This window comes from Haemorhous mexicanus, chromosome 12, assembly GCF_027477595.1.
Source record: "Haemorhous mexicanus isolate bHaeMex1 chromosome 12, bHaeMex1.pri, whole genome shotgun sequence".
Lineage (NCBI taxonomy): Eukaryota > Metazoa > Chordata > Aves > Passeriformes > Fringillidae > Haemorhous > Haemorhous mexicanus.
This window is the reverse complement of record NC_082352.1, coordinates 9271532-9288975: the sequence shown is the minus strand read 5'-3', so window position 1 is coordinate 9288975 and position 17444 is coordinate 9271532. Positions and strand designations below refer to the sequence as shown.

General features: G+C 39.4%; 1 protein-coding gene across 1 annotated transcript in view; it reads left to right on the top strand.

Moving 5' to 3' along the window:
* The window catches only part of ITFG1 (integrin alpha FG-GAP repeat containing 1), a 71403-nt gene that overhangs the window by 31223 nt on the left and 22736 nt on the right, over positions 1-17444 (top strand). The window contains exons 9-10 of the mRNA XM_059857051.1: positions 4561-4655; positions 12531-12703. Coding sequence (XP_059713034.1) covers positions 4561-4655; positions 12531-12703 — 268 coding nt within the window. The remainder of the gene's footprint in view (positions 1-4560; positions 4656-12530; positions 12704-17444) is intronic.

The window sequence follows — 17444 nt, the reverse complement described above, 5'->3', positions numbered from 1 at the left end:
CAATCAATGTTAAAGCTCAGCAATGTCTCTCAGACAGCCTGTCTGTGCAAGGTGTGTTCCCAGGGACTGCACAGGCAGTGGCTTTGGCTGCTTGGATTGGGCTGCCAGCACTTGGCAAACATGGGCAAGGTGTTGGAAAGAGGTCCTGGCTCTTGTTAGAAATACAGCAAACAGGCAGTTGTAAGTAATGATTCTCACATGATTCCTAGGTGGAATAAGACTTCTAATTTTGTCTTTACATATTTAGACATAAGGACAGGTTTGCAGGTGATGAGTAGGTAGGACTGTTCTTTTTCTAGCCCTTTCCACTGCCTACAAGACTTGATCTTTATTAACTATGGGGTTGTGCTGGATCACAGTCAAGCCAGAATCATGTGTAGACAACTTGCTCATTAACAGTTGAGTTTCTGTTTCTTTGTCAAAGGTGCCCCAAGCTGAGTGCCACTAGCACAGGACATTTGGAGTCTGGAGTGTTTGGGCACATCTACTGCTGCAGATGACATTGAAATTACAAATAAATTTTCCACCAGTTGGGAATGAGATTTCATTTTTAAATGAAAGGGACAGAGTAGCCAACCCCAGGAACTGAGTGAAGATTACAGAGGGTTTCCATAACAGGTTTCCTAGGCAGACCTAGGCTGAAGGAGATCATTAAAGACATGTTATGCAAGGTATTTTTCATAAATACTGGAAACCAGCGTAGGTGTGATGGGATCATCCAGCCGTTGTCACCAGTGCATGTTTTGTCAGCTGTGCATACCTAATTGCACTGATCAGTTGTGCTAATGATACTCCTTTGAATTTCTGTCTTCCTTTGTGGAGAAATTTAACTTCAAGAACAGAGTTTAAAACTGAAGGATGTTTATTTACATTGGGATTGAAACCACGCATGAAGATAGGAAGTGTTTCTTGGATCCAAGATGAATTAGTGAGTTAAAGCTCTTAAGTTAGCAACTGCTGGGGGGTTTTTTGTGTGGTCTTCAAGGTCAGTAGTTTGCATTCCAGCAGGTGCTTCCAAGATGGAATCATGTAAAGATGAAGAAGGAAATATTTTCTTTCAAAGCTGGAAAAGCTGCTGTATCGATTCGGTGGTTTCACAGTGTCTTTGAAAAAGCTTCAGAAATGCAGGAAACATTTTATTTCTGCTTATAAAAGATGGATCTTTACATTGTAAGATGTGCTTTAGAAATAAAAACTGGAAAAGAAATAAAATGTAATATTATGATAGAGATGAAGAATGTTGGGCTTTTCTTCTTTTGATTGCTACTTTTCTGTAATATACTATTTGACTAATTGTGGATTTTCTTAAAATATTTTGCTACAACTCAGAAGATATTCTTGGTTCATTGCTGTCCTATTTCCAGCTACATGTTCAATGCTGGAGGTTTACTTGAAACCTTTTAAGTTTAACATTTGTTCTGTCTGCCCTAAGTGCCGAATTAATGTTTTTATATCTCATCTTTGTGATCTTTAAATTCAGCTGAGCAGAGTGTAAAAGAGGAAAATAAAGACCAAACAAACAAAATCCAGGCTAACCAGTCCAGTCTCCACAGTATGGATACCTCTGTCTGGGAAACTTTTGTAAGGTGGATGCAACAATAATTTGAGTTGTGTCAGTTTAAGAATGGCCTCTCCTGATGTTTTCAGGATGTTTTTTGACAAAATTTATTTTTTAAATAATATTTTTTTTTCAAAACTGTGCTGTAAATTTTCAACAGATTTTTCTCTTATCCTGAACTTCATTTTTTTAACTATTGGATTCTTAAATATCTGTTACACAGAACTGAAGAGAAATTGCAACTGAAAACATGGTCCTGTAGGAAAAATTATATAAATGGCCGTTTATCTTCTGGTCAAAGGAATTGAGGAACCTCTGGCCTTCCAATATGGAATAGATATCATAGTATTTTCAGTTTGCAGGGACAAAGGTGTGGTGCTTGATGCATATTTGTATTTATTCATTCTTTGATCATACTGGATATTTTAATCAAATCTAGAGCTTGTAATTTATCTACAGCACCTTCCTGTGGAAGCTGATGGCTTTGTGTGTAATTGTGTGCCAGTTCTGTCCCTCCTGTTCTATGGATTGGTTATTCCTCAAAGTTACCAGGGTGTTTTCATCAATGTCCTGCCCTACTCTGAGCATTTCCTACCCACACTATCAAACTGAGTTATTGGTATAACAAGATGAATGTTTGCAGTATAAGTAGAATCAAACATCTTATATTCTCCTCTGCTCCACAGCATAATTTAAAATGAGAACATCCTTGTTCTTGTCCCTTTCTCAAACAGAGGAGGGTGGTTCTTTGTCCTTGTGTGTTATTGAAAAACTTCTAAAATCACTTCAGACTGAAACTTTTGCGGAGATGTATTTAAAATGTTAGGGCTTAATTTACATTTTATATTCAGAAAACATGTATCTCTGCAACTTAAATAAATTTTAGCAAATCCTTCAATATTCCCATGGTTTATAATTTCCAAATTGAACACTTTCTTCCATTTAAGTTTAGAAAAAAACTGTAGTCCAACAGCATTTTAATCTGTTCATGCAAGCAGAGATTCAAGATGATAACATGTTTTAATTGTTCTTGAATGATGCAGAAGGAAAACAGACACCTTCAGAAGCTGGTGCTGATTTCAGACAGATTTGATTTATTGATTTCTCTTTTCAAGAGTGGGAATTCCCTTTCCCATCTCTTTGGATGTGAACTTACTGGAATTCTATCACCTAGGCTACTTCACATCCTAAATTCTCTATCCTGGAGAAGAGAGCTGCCATGGGGACTTGGGAGGGCTTTGGTGGTGAGGTAAAGCAATTCATGAGGCAGATGGGATGTAGGAAGCCACTAAAAGTTTGGCTTTATCACTTGGAGATATTTGGGGAAGTCTGATATTTTCATCACTCCTCCTCCCCTTATAACCCTCCTTTCCATCTCCCAGCTTGCTGATGAAATGAGGGAGGGACCCAGAAGTGCAGCTGCACAGCTATGGGTGTACACACACCCCAAAGGGAGTGCAGCTTCACTGAAGCATGGGCTGGCAGGCTGAGGCAGCTTTCTTATGGTGCTGGTAAAGTATGACAGGACCTCTGGGCTGGGGCCAGTTCTGGACTGGAAAATGAATGAGGGGTTCAGTGACAGGCAAATGATCTGGTTTTGGATATTAGCTCAGGAGATTTCATCAGGCAGTTTTACTTGCCTAAATAAGCTGGTTTGGATTTCTGCAAAGCCAAGCAGTAGATGTGCCTGAGGCCCCTTGGTGCTCTCAGCACCTTTGTGGTTCATACAGAAATCTGTTTTCTAGCATGTTCATAAGCTGCATTTCTGAAACATCAGACCAGTACAAATTTCATTTATTGTGGGATAGCTGAGCAGCTGTCAGGGAGCCAGACTGAGAGGATGCTTGTGGCTGTAACCTGCAATATTTTATAGGTGTAATGTAGAATCCAGTGGTGGAAATGATTCAAGTAATTAACGTGCCAGATGAGGACCTCTGTATTGCAGTGTTCACAATGAACACTGTGGTTATCTCAAATGAAACACCCAGCTCCTCAGAACTGTACAGGCTAAGGGCCAAGTTGAAAAGGTGAATTGTTTTTGTTACACTGTGAGCTTTGATTCCATGGGCTGGAAAAGTGGATTGTCTGAAATGTGCCTTTGCTGGGGGTGCCATGTCATGGCAGGGCAGCTGTGGCTCTGCTGGGGATGTGGCAGCCCAGGCTCTCAGTGCAGCAGTTCTTGCTGCTGCCCCTTGGCACTCGTGTTCCTCTCCCTCTGTGCCCTCCCAGCCCTGCCAGGGAGCTGCCCCTGCTGGCCTGCAGGAAGGCAGGGCTGCAAGGTCACCATGGCAACACAGAGATTTCTCCTGGAGTAGATAATGGACAGTAAATTATTACTTTTTTCCCCACTCTATGCTCTGTGTGTCAGAACTCTAGATGCAAATAGTCATTGCTTGTTTAAATATTAAAAGGTCATTATTCTACTAAAGGTTTTGGAAATACATGGATTAAAGGCTTTTAAATAACATTTTTGAAAACCTGTAATTACTCAAATTTACCTAATTCTGTAAGCCTGAGATTTATTAGCCATTGTGTTAATCAACTCCCCAGTGTTGTGTTTTGTGTGAAGTACAGATTAAGATATTACTTGTGAACTCATGACTCTTCCTTAAGTCCTGCTGACAGTGCAAGAGTTTAAAACTAGTTCAGAAAATTAAATACGTTTTTATGGTGGACATGTAATGGTGGATTGGTATTAAAGGTAATTTTTTTCCCAACTGAACACAGGGATTAAATTACTAAGGACTTACTCTTCTCAGTATGTCAGTAAAATTTCAAATTCTCTCAATATTATGGGTCAAGATGAAAGTGCATTAGCAAAGGCAATCTTCAAACAAAAGTCATAGATTATTAGGTTACAGATTTTGAACAGGTCTAGTTTATATCATGTAATTTTTCACATTTAAAAAAGGTGTAAATTATTCACAGCTGATTATTTCATATAAGCAGTGCTTCTGATTTTGCAGATACAAAGCTGACAGGCTTTTTTTTCTCTTTGACAGATGGGGATGGACAAAGTGAACATTTATTACCAGTCTGTGAAGATGAAGCATGTCAAAGAAGTGCCATCTACCTAACCAAGCTGGGACTGGACCAGGTAATGTGAATTTGGAACAGCAAAGACAAAGCAAAGTATTGTGCTTATAAAATTATATGAAATAGAAATTCTTCAGGAAAAAAGTGAAATCTCCTCACCTTTAATTATAGAATACAAGAGGCTTGTATTCATTAACTTGTGTGTTCCCTATATGAAAAAACATGGGTTTGGTGAAAGAGGTTCCTAGAATTTTTGTAATGGATAATTCTACTCAAAGACATGATGGATGCTCCTGAAGAGTGACTTTCTTGATTGCAAAACACTGTATTCAAAGCACCATAACTGTTCCAGCATGAGATGAAAAACAAGGTTTGTGCTAAGAGCTGGAACAAATCTAATTCAAATGAGCTTGTTTAGTTTAACTTAGGGAGTTATTTTAGAGTAAAAATATATATGCGCACACATATATCATTGAACCAGCCCACACTGCTTACCCCTAATTTCTACTTTGTCTTTGTTTCTTGTTAATGAAGTAAATTTACAGGTGGGATAGAACACTTTTTCAGGCTGTGTCTTCAAGGCTGGGTGTCTGTTAAATTGTTGGAGGGTTGTTTGTTCATGACATTACTGGCTTTCAAAGACATGGTTATAATTCATGGAATAGATTATTATATGTTCATTTATTTATGTGATCACCTGGTTTAAGTATATACAGTGCCCTGATTTATAATAAAGTTGCAGCATACAGTAAATTAGCCAGATGTTTATTGGATGGCTTAATAAGTGTTTTACTAAATTCATATTTTGCAATGTGAACCTAAAGGCCAAGGTGACATATAAAGTGCTTGTAGCTGACAGCAAAACCCACTGTAGGGTACTCAGAGAAAATTACAATGTGTGCCATGCATGTTGCTAACCATGTTATGAATTACTGAGTATTCCCTCAGTGAAAAAATTTAAGTTGAATTTTGTGCTAAAAGTAGTACCCTCTCTACCCTAAAATTCAGAATTTATAGCTGAACTTGTTACAGTGTGTAGCCCAAGTTTAGAACACAGGCTGTAGCCCACTAGTGAGGAAAATCACTCTGTGTAGGAAAGGAAAGCACATAGCTCCCAGTCAGTGCAGGGGGGATGACTGGGATGGAACATGACATCAGAGTATGAAAGAATAAGGCTAAATTTGGTAATTTGTATCTTTCAGGCTTCTGAGCTCAGCAGCTCTGTTCTCAGAAGTCCCCTTTTGCTGTGCACACTGCTTGGTTGGTTGTGGGTTGTTGGTTTCTTGTTTTGGTTTGGATTTATTTTTTTACATTCATTCATCCCCTCTACACACAGAACACAGCCAATGGATTGGAGCATTGCTGGATGCTGGGGTACAGCACAGTTGAGTTAAGGGTCAGAGCCTTTGCACAAAGCAAGGGGATGCTCAGGTTGTGATCCTTGCATTGCTTCTGCTCTGGGAGAACAGGCTGTGGCCACGTGCTGGAACAGGGGAGTGGCTGGGCTGCTCCTTGGCAAAGGACAGCTGCACTTGAGCCCTCTGTTCACTTCCTTACTCTGGATAATATAAAAATTAAAAGAAATTTAAGTTTTGCTCCTCAAGTAAATTTGAGACGAATGTTCTAAATTATTTTCAGTGTAGAAAGTGAACCCCACACAAACAGCTGGAACCACTGAGAGTAGTGGGGCCTGAGGATCCTGCTGGTCAGGGTATGTTCCCAAAAGGAAGTGGTGCAGTAGTGGCAGAGGAAGGTGTGGGTCAGTTTGCAAAATAACAGAATGTTTCAAGATAGTCTGTTATTGTAACCTGCTCTGAAGTAACATTGCATACAGCCAGTTTTTATCATGCTTCATAAATTTGGTTTTCTGACAATAAAAACTACTAGTTCAAATAAACTACTTAGTCACAAATACCTCAAATATAACCTATATTTAATTTGTTTACTTAATTTAGCAGTTTCACTGCGTAGTTTCAATTTGAAAAAAAAATCCAAGTGATAATGACTTTTGAGATAAAAATTAGGAGTTAAATATTGCCCCTTTATTTTAAACAGCAAAGAATCCTAAAGATTCTCACCCTGCTAGAAAAAAAGTATGAAAAGGTATTTGGACTTACCTAGAAACGTTAAAGCAATTTTCCCTCCCTATTTTTAGAATGACTTTAATTAAAAATGACAGTATCAAATGGCATGCAATAATGACTTATTTTGGTCTAACCTTTTAAAGAATTCTATCTGGAATACTCTTTTCTTGCACTCATCTGGAGGTGATGCAGCTTTTTTCTTTTGAAACTTTTTTCACTTCTGAAATAGTGAAAAGTATCATGTTTTCATTCTGCAGCTTTTCCTATGTGTTGCATGCTTCCTTCAGGTAGAAATCTATTCCAATATGCCAATTCTTATATTTATTTGGAAGTTAAATGTCTCATTTCACTGAATTTGGTCATTGTGAGGTCAGATGATAAGCTTTGACTAAATCAGTTACTCTTCATGAGAAATGATAAACATAAACTTTGTGGCAACAGACTGGAATAGATTCTGTTTACCAAACACTTTACAGTTTGAGGGGAATAATAAGGGCCCTTGTAGTGGGCAGAATGTGTTTCAACAAGGGGATGGAATCCCTTGTGGAACTGGTGGGGAATCTGTGGAAAACTGAGAAATTGCAAGACTATTATTGGAAATATAGAAGACTCTGCATCTCCATTGCCTGTGTTCGGTTTTTGCTGTAGGGTTTTGTGGCTTATTTTTTTAGTTAAGGTTGTAGCAACAAATTCTTGTTTTCAGAATTTCTCTTTTTTTTTAATGAGAAACTGAAAGACCTCAAATGAGATTACAGTCTTAAGAAAAACACTTTGCCTATTGGGCCTGGTTCTGTCTTTCCTGCTTGTTTGTTGTAGTGTTTGACAAAACCAAATGAGAAACAATTACTGCAGTTCCATGATGGTGTGTGATGCTTTAGGATGAAATGCATATAAGTCAGAAATACACACCTGTATAAATAGTGGCTCTAAAACTTACCCTGAGGAGAGGCAGGCAATGGCATGTCAGGCTTTGGAGTTGTTCCAGTAAGATCCTGTCTGTCAGGATATTTCTCATGATGTCTTTGGCCCAACTGGATGGCTTCTGAAAGCCAGGCCAAGCTAGGAGAATTATTTCAAGGATAACCTTCCACCATAGGTTTTAATTTATGTGATGCTGGTTGGGGGGGTTAAGTGTTAGGAATATCTCAGATTTTTTTCTTTCGGGTGATGGAGCAGAAGTAAAGGCCAACAAAATACACATGAGCAGCTTAAGGAGATACAGACCTCCTAAGGTTTTAAAGGAATGTGAATGTTTCCATAGCAACAGCAGAATTGCTGTCAGATCCAAGTGGAATCCTATATGCTGTTTCAGATTGTGGCAGGTGTTAGGACACCTCAGACTTCTTTAAATTCACCTGCAATAGCTACAGTCTAATCTGGGAAATGTTTTGAAGTCCTTGGTACTGTTTAATGTAGGAACTCTAGATACTGTGATATTCTTAGAGATGACTAATTCTTCCTTAATTTTGCCAAGTATTCAGTATGATTTTTCATTTGTTTCCTGAGGCAAACACTATTATTTCAGTCGCTTCATCTGAAAGTTTCTTTGTGGGCTTGATTATTCTTACAACCTTTTTCTGTACAATAGAAAGGTTATAGCTTTATTCCTCTTGGAAATGGAGCAGGTCTGGAGTAGAAACAGCAGTGCATCCTGCAGCAAAGCCCAGGTCTTCCTGGTGTCATTCTCTAGGCTAGAGAGGGAGGTGACAGCATCGATTATCAGCTGCACTCAGTCAGTGGCAGAAGTTTTTCCTCATTCCTGTGTAACAGTTTAAAGGGGGAAATGGATTCAGCTGCTGTAGTTTTTATAAATGTCATATTCTGCAAGATCTTCTCATCATTTCTAAGTTGTTTCTCTTTCTCAAAGCAGCTGGGGGCTGTGAGCATTGAAAACATGACTTTTATTCCTTTGGTTACTTTTTTTCTGTGATTCTGAACCAATGCTGTGGATTGTCACCTTCTGGGCTTTGAAGACCATAAGTTAATGGTGTAAAGCACAGTAATTTCCTCAGCTCTTAAGGGATTCAGGTGCCCCTTCCATGCACTGAAAGCCAAATGCATGCTGAAATCCTGTGAGTTATTTGTTGTGTGCAGCTGAACTGAGAGAGGGAGCCCTGAGGAAAGGACCTGGGGTGCTTCTGGTGCTGGGGCAGCTCTTTCAGGCCACTCCTGATGCTCATCTTTGGCATTCCCAGAAAATGTATTGGCCAGGAGGGGGCTACTAATGTCCCAACTTTGTGACTCGCAGCTGGCTCCCTGCCTGTGTTCTGTGGCCTGGAAGCAGCAGCTGGCTGGGGTTGGGTTTTGTGCTTCCTGGGTTTCTGGCCATAATTTAAAAATGGAAACATGTTAATCCCACAGGTTGGGCTCAAAGACCAGCTCACAGGCTTTTGAGCAAGCTAAGTGCCTTCCCCAGTGTATGGCAAAGTGTGGACTTTGTAGGAAATGAGCCCTTGACAGAGACTGCAGTGAGCTTTATATTTTTCTCAAATCCCCACATCTTTTTTGAAATGAAAATGTTGCTGTTTTCACAGAGCCGGAAAGCAGTCTCCAGTCTACTTCTTGAAAAACAAATGTTTGAAGAGTTTAAAATTTTCAAACACCTAAATATTTTTCCTGTATTATCCTACAAATCATTATTTGAAGGATCCAAAATTTCTGTATAAATGTTTTCAATGATGTTAGCAGTGATGCTATGCAGAAGAATTTAACAGAAATGGAAGAAGTTAATCGGATTTGTCTGACTGAATTTTATGTGTTCATTTAAAATTTCTTTTAAAAATACACTTAACTCAATTTTTTTGTCTTTTTCTTTGAGCTGTGTAGGAGAAATCATATGATCAGAAAACTGGAAAAAATAGCTTCACGTGTCCTCATTACACCCTCCTATTTCTAGCTTAGAAATTAAAAAATTAGTTTTAGTCTTTTACTAGTAACATAGTAACAGCAAATATGAAGCATAAAGTAATTGTCTGGATTATCAAATACAAAATAAGCAGGAGATTTATATTGTTGACAAACACATTTTCATTTTTCTGCCTTTTGTACTTAACTCTATGTCCCGAGGCACAGGAACAATTAATTTTGCATTACATTACACAATAGTGGAGTTTGCAGTAGAAATCTACAGAAGGAGTTCCACCAAAAGCATGGATTACTCTGAATTTAAACTGTCAGTAAGGCACAGCTGGTGCAGGGATGTGATCTGGTTATGCATCCAACAAGGCTGATGTTCTGGAATGTTACAGAACTGCTTTTGGGGAAAGTCCCACGGCTGCTCAGTGGCATGGATGGATTTGCTGATGCTTGGTAGCAATAGGTGGTGTTGTGCTCACCTGTTGTTTTGTATCTCACTGTGGGCCTTCAGAATGTGAAATTGCATTCTATTAATCACTCTGAATAGAGTCAAAAGAGAAACAAATTTGTATTTGTACCTAAAAACGCATTTTTAATTTTGTCTCTATAAGATAGTATCACCATACCTGGGAACATTTAGAAAGTATATGATGGATATAATTGGATTTTACTGCAATGTCTGTGTGAATGATACCATGTAAAGTAAAAGCTATATTATATTTCATGGTTCTGATTTCAATCATTGTTTTTCAAAATTAGACTATTTTGCAATAATATTGTTTCATCTGTCTTCTGCATGATAAGTGCATGCTAAGAAATCCAACCCTCTAAAAAATTTCACTCAGGGTAAGAGTATTGTCCTTATTTTCTTTTTCTTAGATTTTTCCAAGGCTTCAGCAACTCCAAGTAACTAATTAGACATGTGCATGTCGTGGGGTGTGAGGGTCCAAGTGTGTCTGATGGCAGGTTGGAGTTTGCAGCAGGTGTTGCAGGTCAGGGTTCAGCTCAGAGCCGTGGCACACGCTGGGTGTGTGCAGTGACAGACAGGACTGCCCCAGGCTTCTCAGCCATCTCTGGGCTGCACACAGCACCCCCCTCAGTGCCCTGCTGCAGCCATTCTGTGCACACAGCACCCCCCTCAGTGCCCTGCTGCAGCCATTCTGTGCACAGCACCCCCCTCAGTGCCCTGCTGCAGCCATTCTGGGGGCTTCTCTCCTCTGCCTGTGGTTGTTTGTAATCCCAAGGGAGCAGTCAAGTGTCTCACACAGTTACCATGTGGCAGGAATGTTGCTGACCACTGGATTGTGCAGCAAGGGAGTCTTTCCATGGCAGGATATGATACTTTCATGATCTCATTCTGGTTCCTGAAACAGCTGAATTGAGGCTTGGGTGAGAGACATGTAAGATCTGTTAAGTGCTTTTGATGTTGACACCCCTCTGTCCTTTTGAAGGCATTGTCAGTTAGTTGACATATAAAACTACTTCTGACTTTTAAAATTACAGTGATGTTTTTTTCTGTAGCATTGAAATGTTAACCCTGGCACTTCAGCTTCATACTAATTTGCAAAATTACCTTGATTTTAATTAAGATAAATTTTTATTTAGCACCTCGGCAGTACTTTGGAAAGTAAGTGCAGATGCATTCTATTTCCTGTCTTGGAGAAATTATACTTTGCATCTCTTTTGTAGTTTCAGTTTGATACTTTAATCTTAATTTCTTATCAAACAGTTCAGTATCTGATGCTTCTGGGGATGTAAGAGAGGAATTGAAGCTCTTGAACTTCTAAATATCCATGAATAATAAAATTGTTCAAGCTGAAATGAACCTTAGGAGATCCAGCCTTCTGCTTTAAACAGGAGCAAACTGAATTCAGACCATGTTGTTTAGAGCTTTGCCCAGTCAGATTTTGGAAACCCCCAAGGACAAAGATCCTGCAAACTCTCAGGGCCTCGTTTGCTGTTTAATTAGGTTGTTTATCTCTAGTCAGAACCTCCCTGGTGTCAGTCTGACCATTTTCTCTTGCTCTACTGCCATGTGTCTCAGCAGAGAGCCTGGCTCCATCTCCTCAGCTGGCTCCTTGCAGGCATTGCAAGATTGCCTAAATCTTCTGTTCTCCAAACAGTCCCTGTGCCCTAGGCCTGTCCTCTGAGGAAATAGTGCCTGACCATCTTGTTCACCCTTCTCTGAACACACTCAGCATTCTCAAATCCTTTGAGAACTGTGGGGCACAAAACTGTGCACAGAATCCAGATGCAGATGAACAAGTGCTGTATAAAAAGAAGTCCTGGGTCATCCTGAGCAGGAGCACAGGCAGCAGCTCCAGTGCAGAGCGGGTTTGCTGCCTGTGCTGCTGTGCCCAGCTTTACCTTCCTGCTCCCCAGGACCCTGCCCTCCCTCAGGTGAGCTGGTACCCAGCTGGGCACTGCCCAGCCTGTGCCAGTGCAGGGCTCTACTCCCCAGTGCAGGGTGTCTGCAGCTGAGTGTTTGCCCATTGCCTTTCTAGAGCCCCTCTGAATGGCCATCCTGTTCTGCAGCATATGACAGTATCCAGCAATTTGGTGTTGGCTACAGATCTAAAGAGGCTGCATCCATCCTCCAGCTTCAGTGATGCCTATTGCATTGCCTTGCAATTCCAGGGAAAAAAAAGAGACTCAAGATCTCATGGGCCTGATGGTTTGGTCTTACCTACATTTAAAGATTAGTAGAAATTCCAGGCAAGCCTGAATTTCAGTTAAGGTGTTCCTGAATGTTTCCATATTCTGGTTGCATTCTTACAATCTTAACTATATTTTCCTATTCTGGAATAACTGAGTGCATAAAAAATACTTCAAATTATTTTTTTCTTTTGGTGACAGAGTTAGAAAATATTCTTTACTTGTAAAGATTTAAAAATCCTGATGAAGTGGTGTCAGCTGTTTTAAATAGAACTACATTGTTTAAATAAATAAAGTTAATTTCTTTACCTAGTTGTTCTTTTTTTTCTTTTATTTTACAGTGGATTCCAGTTTTGCAAGACTTCAGAAATAAAGACACAGTCTGGGGCTTTGTACCATATCAAAATGACAAATCTTCAGCAGAAATTTCTTTTCCAATTACACTTCACATTGGAGATTATAATATGGATGGCTACCCTGATGCACTTGCTATATTGAAGAACACTTCTGGAAGGTAATGCAAACCTAGAAATGAAGCTATCAGATTCATGTTCAATCATCATTCATAGAAATGACTAACTTTAGTGCATCTCATTCATTTTATCAAGTGAACAAGACTTTTGATCTCTGCTAAGTGTTTTCTGTTGAACCCAAGTGTGCATTTACATGCTACATTCAGAATGCATACTTGTATAGGCTCAAACTGGGACTCTGGGTGGGGAATTCCATCAGAGACAGTATGAGGGAGCATCTTAGGCACTCCTCCCGGAGCTCAGGGGCTGATTCTCTCCCTTTCCTTTCCCACATCATCTTCTGTAAATTCCTGACTTCAGCTGTCAGTGCTGACTAGTAACACCAGGCTGCTGAGAGCTGGGGAACCCATTCCGTGCTGTCTCATGGAGCACTGACTGGTGACTGCTGGAAAATGCAGTCAGTAGTAGTGGTTTGCCCTTTTTGAGGACCAGGAATTTATGAGTGATTTTTACATTGTCCAAGAGAACTGAAAATAAATAACACACACATCCAAGCCCCTCAAAAAAGAAACTTCTAACCCTTCTTATTAAAATTTTCAGTCTAATCTTCTCATCTTCCTTTTTTTTTTTTTTTAATTTTTTTCTGCATTGCTTGCTTTCCCAATACTTTCTACTGCTACCATCTGGTGCTAGGTGGGAGAGGGCATGTGGGGATGCTCTCAGGGAGCCTGTTGTACACAGAGGAGTCAGTGATCCATGTAAGAGCTGACCTGAGTAGGTGCATTCCCGAGCTGCTGATCGGAACGGAGCAGCCTGTGGGCAGCTCCCACCTGGCACCTGGGGATGCTGCTGCTGGCATGTCCTTATCTTTACCTTGAAGTGCAGCAGCATGTTTGCATGTGAACATGCTTTTGCTTGACAGTAGGGATGATGAATAGACTTGTTTACTTGGGAGGAAAAGCTGAGAGCCCTAGAGACCACGCTGCCAGGGAAGCTCAGCAGAGCCAGGCTGTGTGCACGTGAGTGCAGTCTGTCTGTGCTGCACAGCTGACTGCCACGTCTGCAGAGATGGAACCTTATCTGTGCTGTTCCCTTTTGCTTCATGTCATCACTCGTAAAAGGCATTTTAACCCATGCTTTGTGGAGTCTTAATGTCTTCCTTACTTGACAAATACTTGCACTAATGCATTACAAAGCAGAATAAGTCTCTCATACGGGTATATTTGTTGTCTTCCTCTACATGGAATGGTCACTGAATGATCTTGGGTGCAGGTTCATAGTTTGAATGTATACTCAATATGCAAAACAAGTGAGGACCTCACTTTGATGCTCCTGATAGTAAGAGAATTTGGTGCTGAAGTCCAAGAAGTCGATTCAGGTCTTCTAGTGGTTGCCTGAACATGAGTCACCCACTGACATTTTTGTGTTAAAATTCTTCAGATAGTGACACACCTAAAAATGACCCAGTTTGAAGAGTAGCGTGCCTGTGTTCAGCCTACATGATGTGATTCATGACAAGGCTGTGAGCAGCTGAGCTCTGTCTGTACCTCTGAGCCTTAAAATAACAGCAGAGCAGCTGTTTCTATTCAGACACGGCAGACGAGAAGGAGGTGATGCTGTTAGGGCCCAGAACTTGCCAGGCAAAGTTAAAGCACTCAGGCCCTGAATGTGAGGTGTTTCACTCCAGACTTTCCTCAGCTGGGACTTTGCATCTTCTATCCAGCAGTCATTGAACAGAGACTGCAGACAGTCTAGAGAGCAAGCTAGAAGCAGCCTTCCCTTTGCCAAAGTAACACAGTGATGTGGGAACTGTAACATTGCTGTCTTTGCTTTTGCCTAAGCCTCAGAAATCTTGTGTTTTGAGTTGTTCTATCATGTACATCCTGATAGCAGGTGCTCTTCAGAAGGGCTGCATGAAGGTGTATGGAGTTCAAAAATGTATTTGAAGGTGTTTTAAGTCTTAGGAGCCTCTGTCCTCTGGCTGGACTATAATTACAGCAATGTAATGTTGCAAAATCATTAAACAGTTTGGAAATAGTTACTTCTGTAGAAGCCCAGAAGTCGCCTGTGTCTTGTTGCAATGAACTACTGAGATACACTTTTATTCTCCTTGCTTCTGAATTTATTTGCTTATTCACTTGAGTGCATTCAAAATTATTTTTAAACTTGACATCAAAGTTGAGTGACACAATAAGGCATAAGGACTGAAAGTACTGGCAGATGATGTGACAAGCTATTAAAAAGGAGATTCAGAAAACTGAGGAATTGTGGCAAAAACAGAGTAAAATAACCTAAAAATCAAGAAATACATTGCATGTTAACATTTTATCTATCCAGTATTTGTAGAGAAGTAATGGAAGCATGCTTTGTAGTTCGGGATGGGAGCAAAAGTCACTTTTTTTTACTCTCACTAAGAAATGTCACATTCAATAATAATTCATTGGTTCTGAGAGACTTAAGCAAATACTTTCTTTTAAAATGTATAACTGGGTCACTGATTGGAAAGAATTAAAACAGTGTGGGAATTAAATTAAAAGCTGTCCTTAAATTAGAGCAAATTAAAATGAAAACCTTATTTAATCGATTTTAAACACTTCTGGATCAAGCTGTTTATTTCTTTCTCTGAAGCCTTTCATGCTACATCTACAGATCTAATTTCAGTGATTGATTACTGTGATTAAATGATAAAAGCATTTTTGTTAACTCTTGACCTCAATCCGTGCTATCGTTCGGGAAGCCTGGTTTCTACTTGCTGTCTGTAATGTAAAGAAATTAAAGCAGGCAGAAACAATTTTGTTCATCTGAAGGTATACCAATACATGATAATGGAAGAAAAGGATTAAAATCAATTATATGCCTCCATCACAATTTAGGAAAGTAGTTTCAGATGAAATCCTTACAAATCCCTACAAAAGACTGAAATAAAGATACCACAGTTGGGCATTATGTTGGTGTAGTGTCCTGCCCAGTGGATGTGTCAGGAAAATTATCAATAGCTTCCAGTACTGCCACAGCTGTTATAAGACTCTGCTGTTTCATCTCCTGCCATAATCCTTTGATTTGAAATTACACTGTGTAATATTCTGACAGTGTAGAGACATTCCTTACCAGAAACAGCAAAAAGGAGTCTCACTGGTGCTTGCAGGTATTGGGGGAGGTTGAACCTTTTGAGCCTTTATTAACACTCGATAAATTCCATCAGGTACTCAATAAAGTCCAACAGGTGAAGCTGCTAAATGCACTGTAGATCCTTACATATTTATCTGTTCAGTCTGAATTCTTGTAACTTCTGACTTGAGTCAAAACCTGAACATTAGAATTCAAATCCACAGGTTTTTCTTCAGGCTAGATATATACATGAATGCTGTATTAGAAATTGTGTGTGTATATAGAATAATAATGGGTGAAGGGATTTTATCAGTAGTTAGTAATTGGTTCAGCTATACCTCCTGTCTTACCTAAATGAATTCATTTTTCACATGCTGATTTTAAATTGACTCTGGTAACATTGGAATTGTAAGTACTGCATGTGAGTTTATAAGCATCTCTCTCCCATCTAATTAGATGAAAGGAATTTTGTTGAACAATTGTTTCCAATTAGACACCAGTAATTGGCATCTGGCATTGCAAATACGAAATCTAAGTCTTTCAAATCCATTTTTATTCAAAGGGAATGTTTTTCACTGGCCAAGTTGACTTTACTGTTGATAACAGTAAGTGAAACTTGGAGACAAAAAACAGCTGGATATGGAAAGTTGAATAAAAAACTTCTTAGTATGATAGACTTCTAGAAAGTTTTCTAGGTGTTCATGCTCTGTTTTAAATTAATGTATATATATTAATCCTTTATATGGAAGGACTCTTACTCGACCAAATTATCTCTTCCTAAATCATTATTAGTTGTCACTTGTCAGAAGGAAGGTTGGATAGAGGACTTCTTTTAAATGAAGGATTGATGAGCACCTTGTAATTGAGCAAATCTAAAAAACCAGAGGCAAATTCAATTATTCTGAACGTCTGGAGTAAGATAGTGGTGATTTAGATGTCCCTGGTATTACTTTAAATGAACTACCCTAAAACTGACAGCATGAGAGATGTATGAAATTAGCAGTAAATATTTAATTCTAATTGCAAGGGAATATGTTAAAATAAAATGAAGATAAGTCTTCAGTCTTTCTTTGGTGTTAAGCCTTATTAAATCTCCCTTTCCTGCATAGATGACTTTGGTCAGAAGGTACCAAATTGGGATATAATGTACTTTGGAATAAAGCTGTAGGTAGTACACAATTTATCTGCAGCTGTGTATTGGTGTGTGTAGCTCAGTATCTGAAGTGCTGCAAATGGCTTGTTAAGGGCAATAGGCTGGTCTTAGTTCAGAGTTCTTGTGCTCTCTCTTGTAGCATTGAAGCTGAGTTGTTTGGTATTGACTGTTACACTTTGTAGAGCATTTTAGCATTGATTTTTTCGGTTTTACCATTACAGGAGTGTCTGTCTTTATAGGCTTTCAAGGACATTGCTCTGTCATTTTAAGGATGCAGATGATTATCTTTGTTACAGAGAGATTCTTTCCGATGGGAACTCTTCAAAATTTTGTTCACAATAATAGGAATGTCATAAGCTTGCACTTATTTTTTATGGTATGTATCAGAAATGAAACATGGCAGTAGATACTTTGATTCTAGGGCTCCTTGTGTGTCACAGGCCTAAATCATAGAAGAATTCAACTGGCAGCTCACAGGCCAAATCTAGAAGTCTCCCAGGAACAACCTGAGCAGCTGAGGA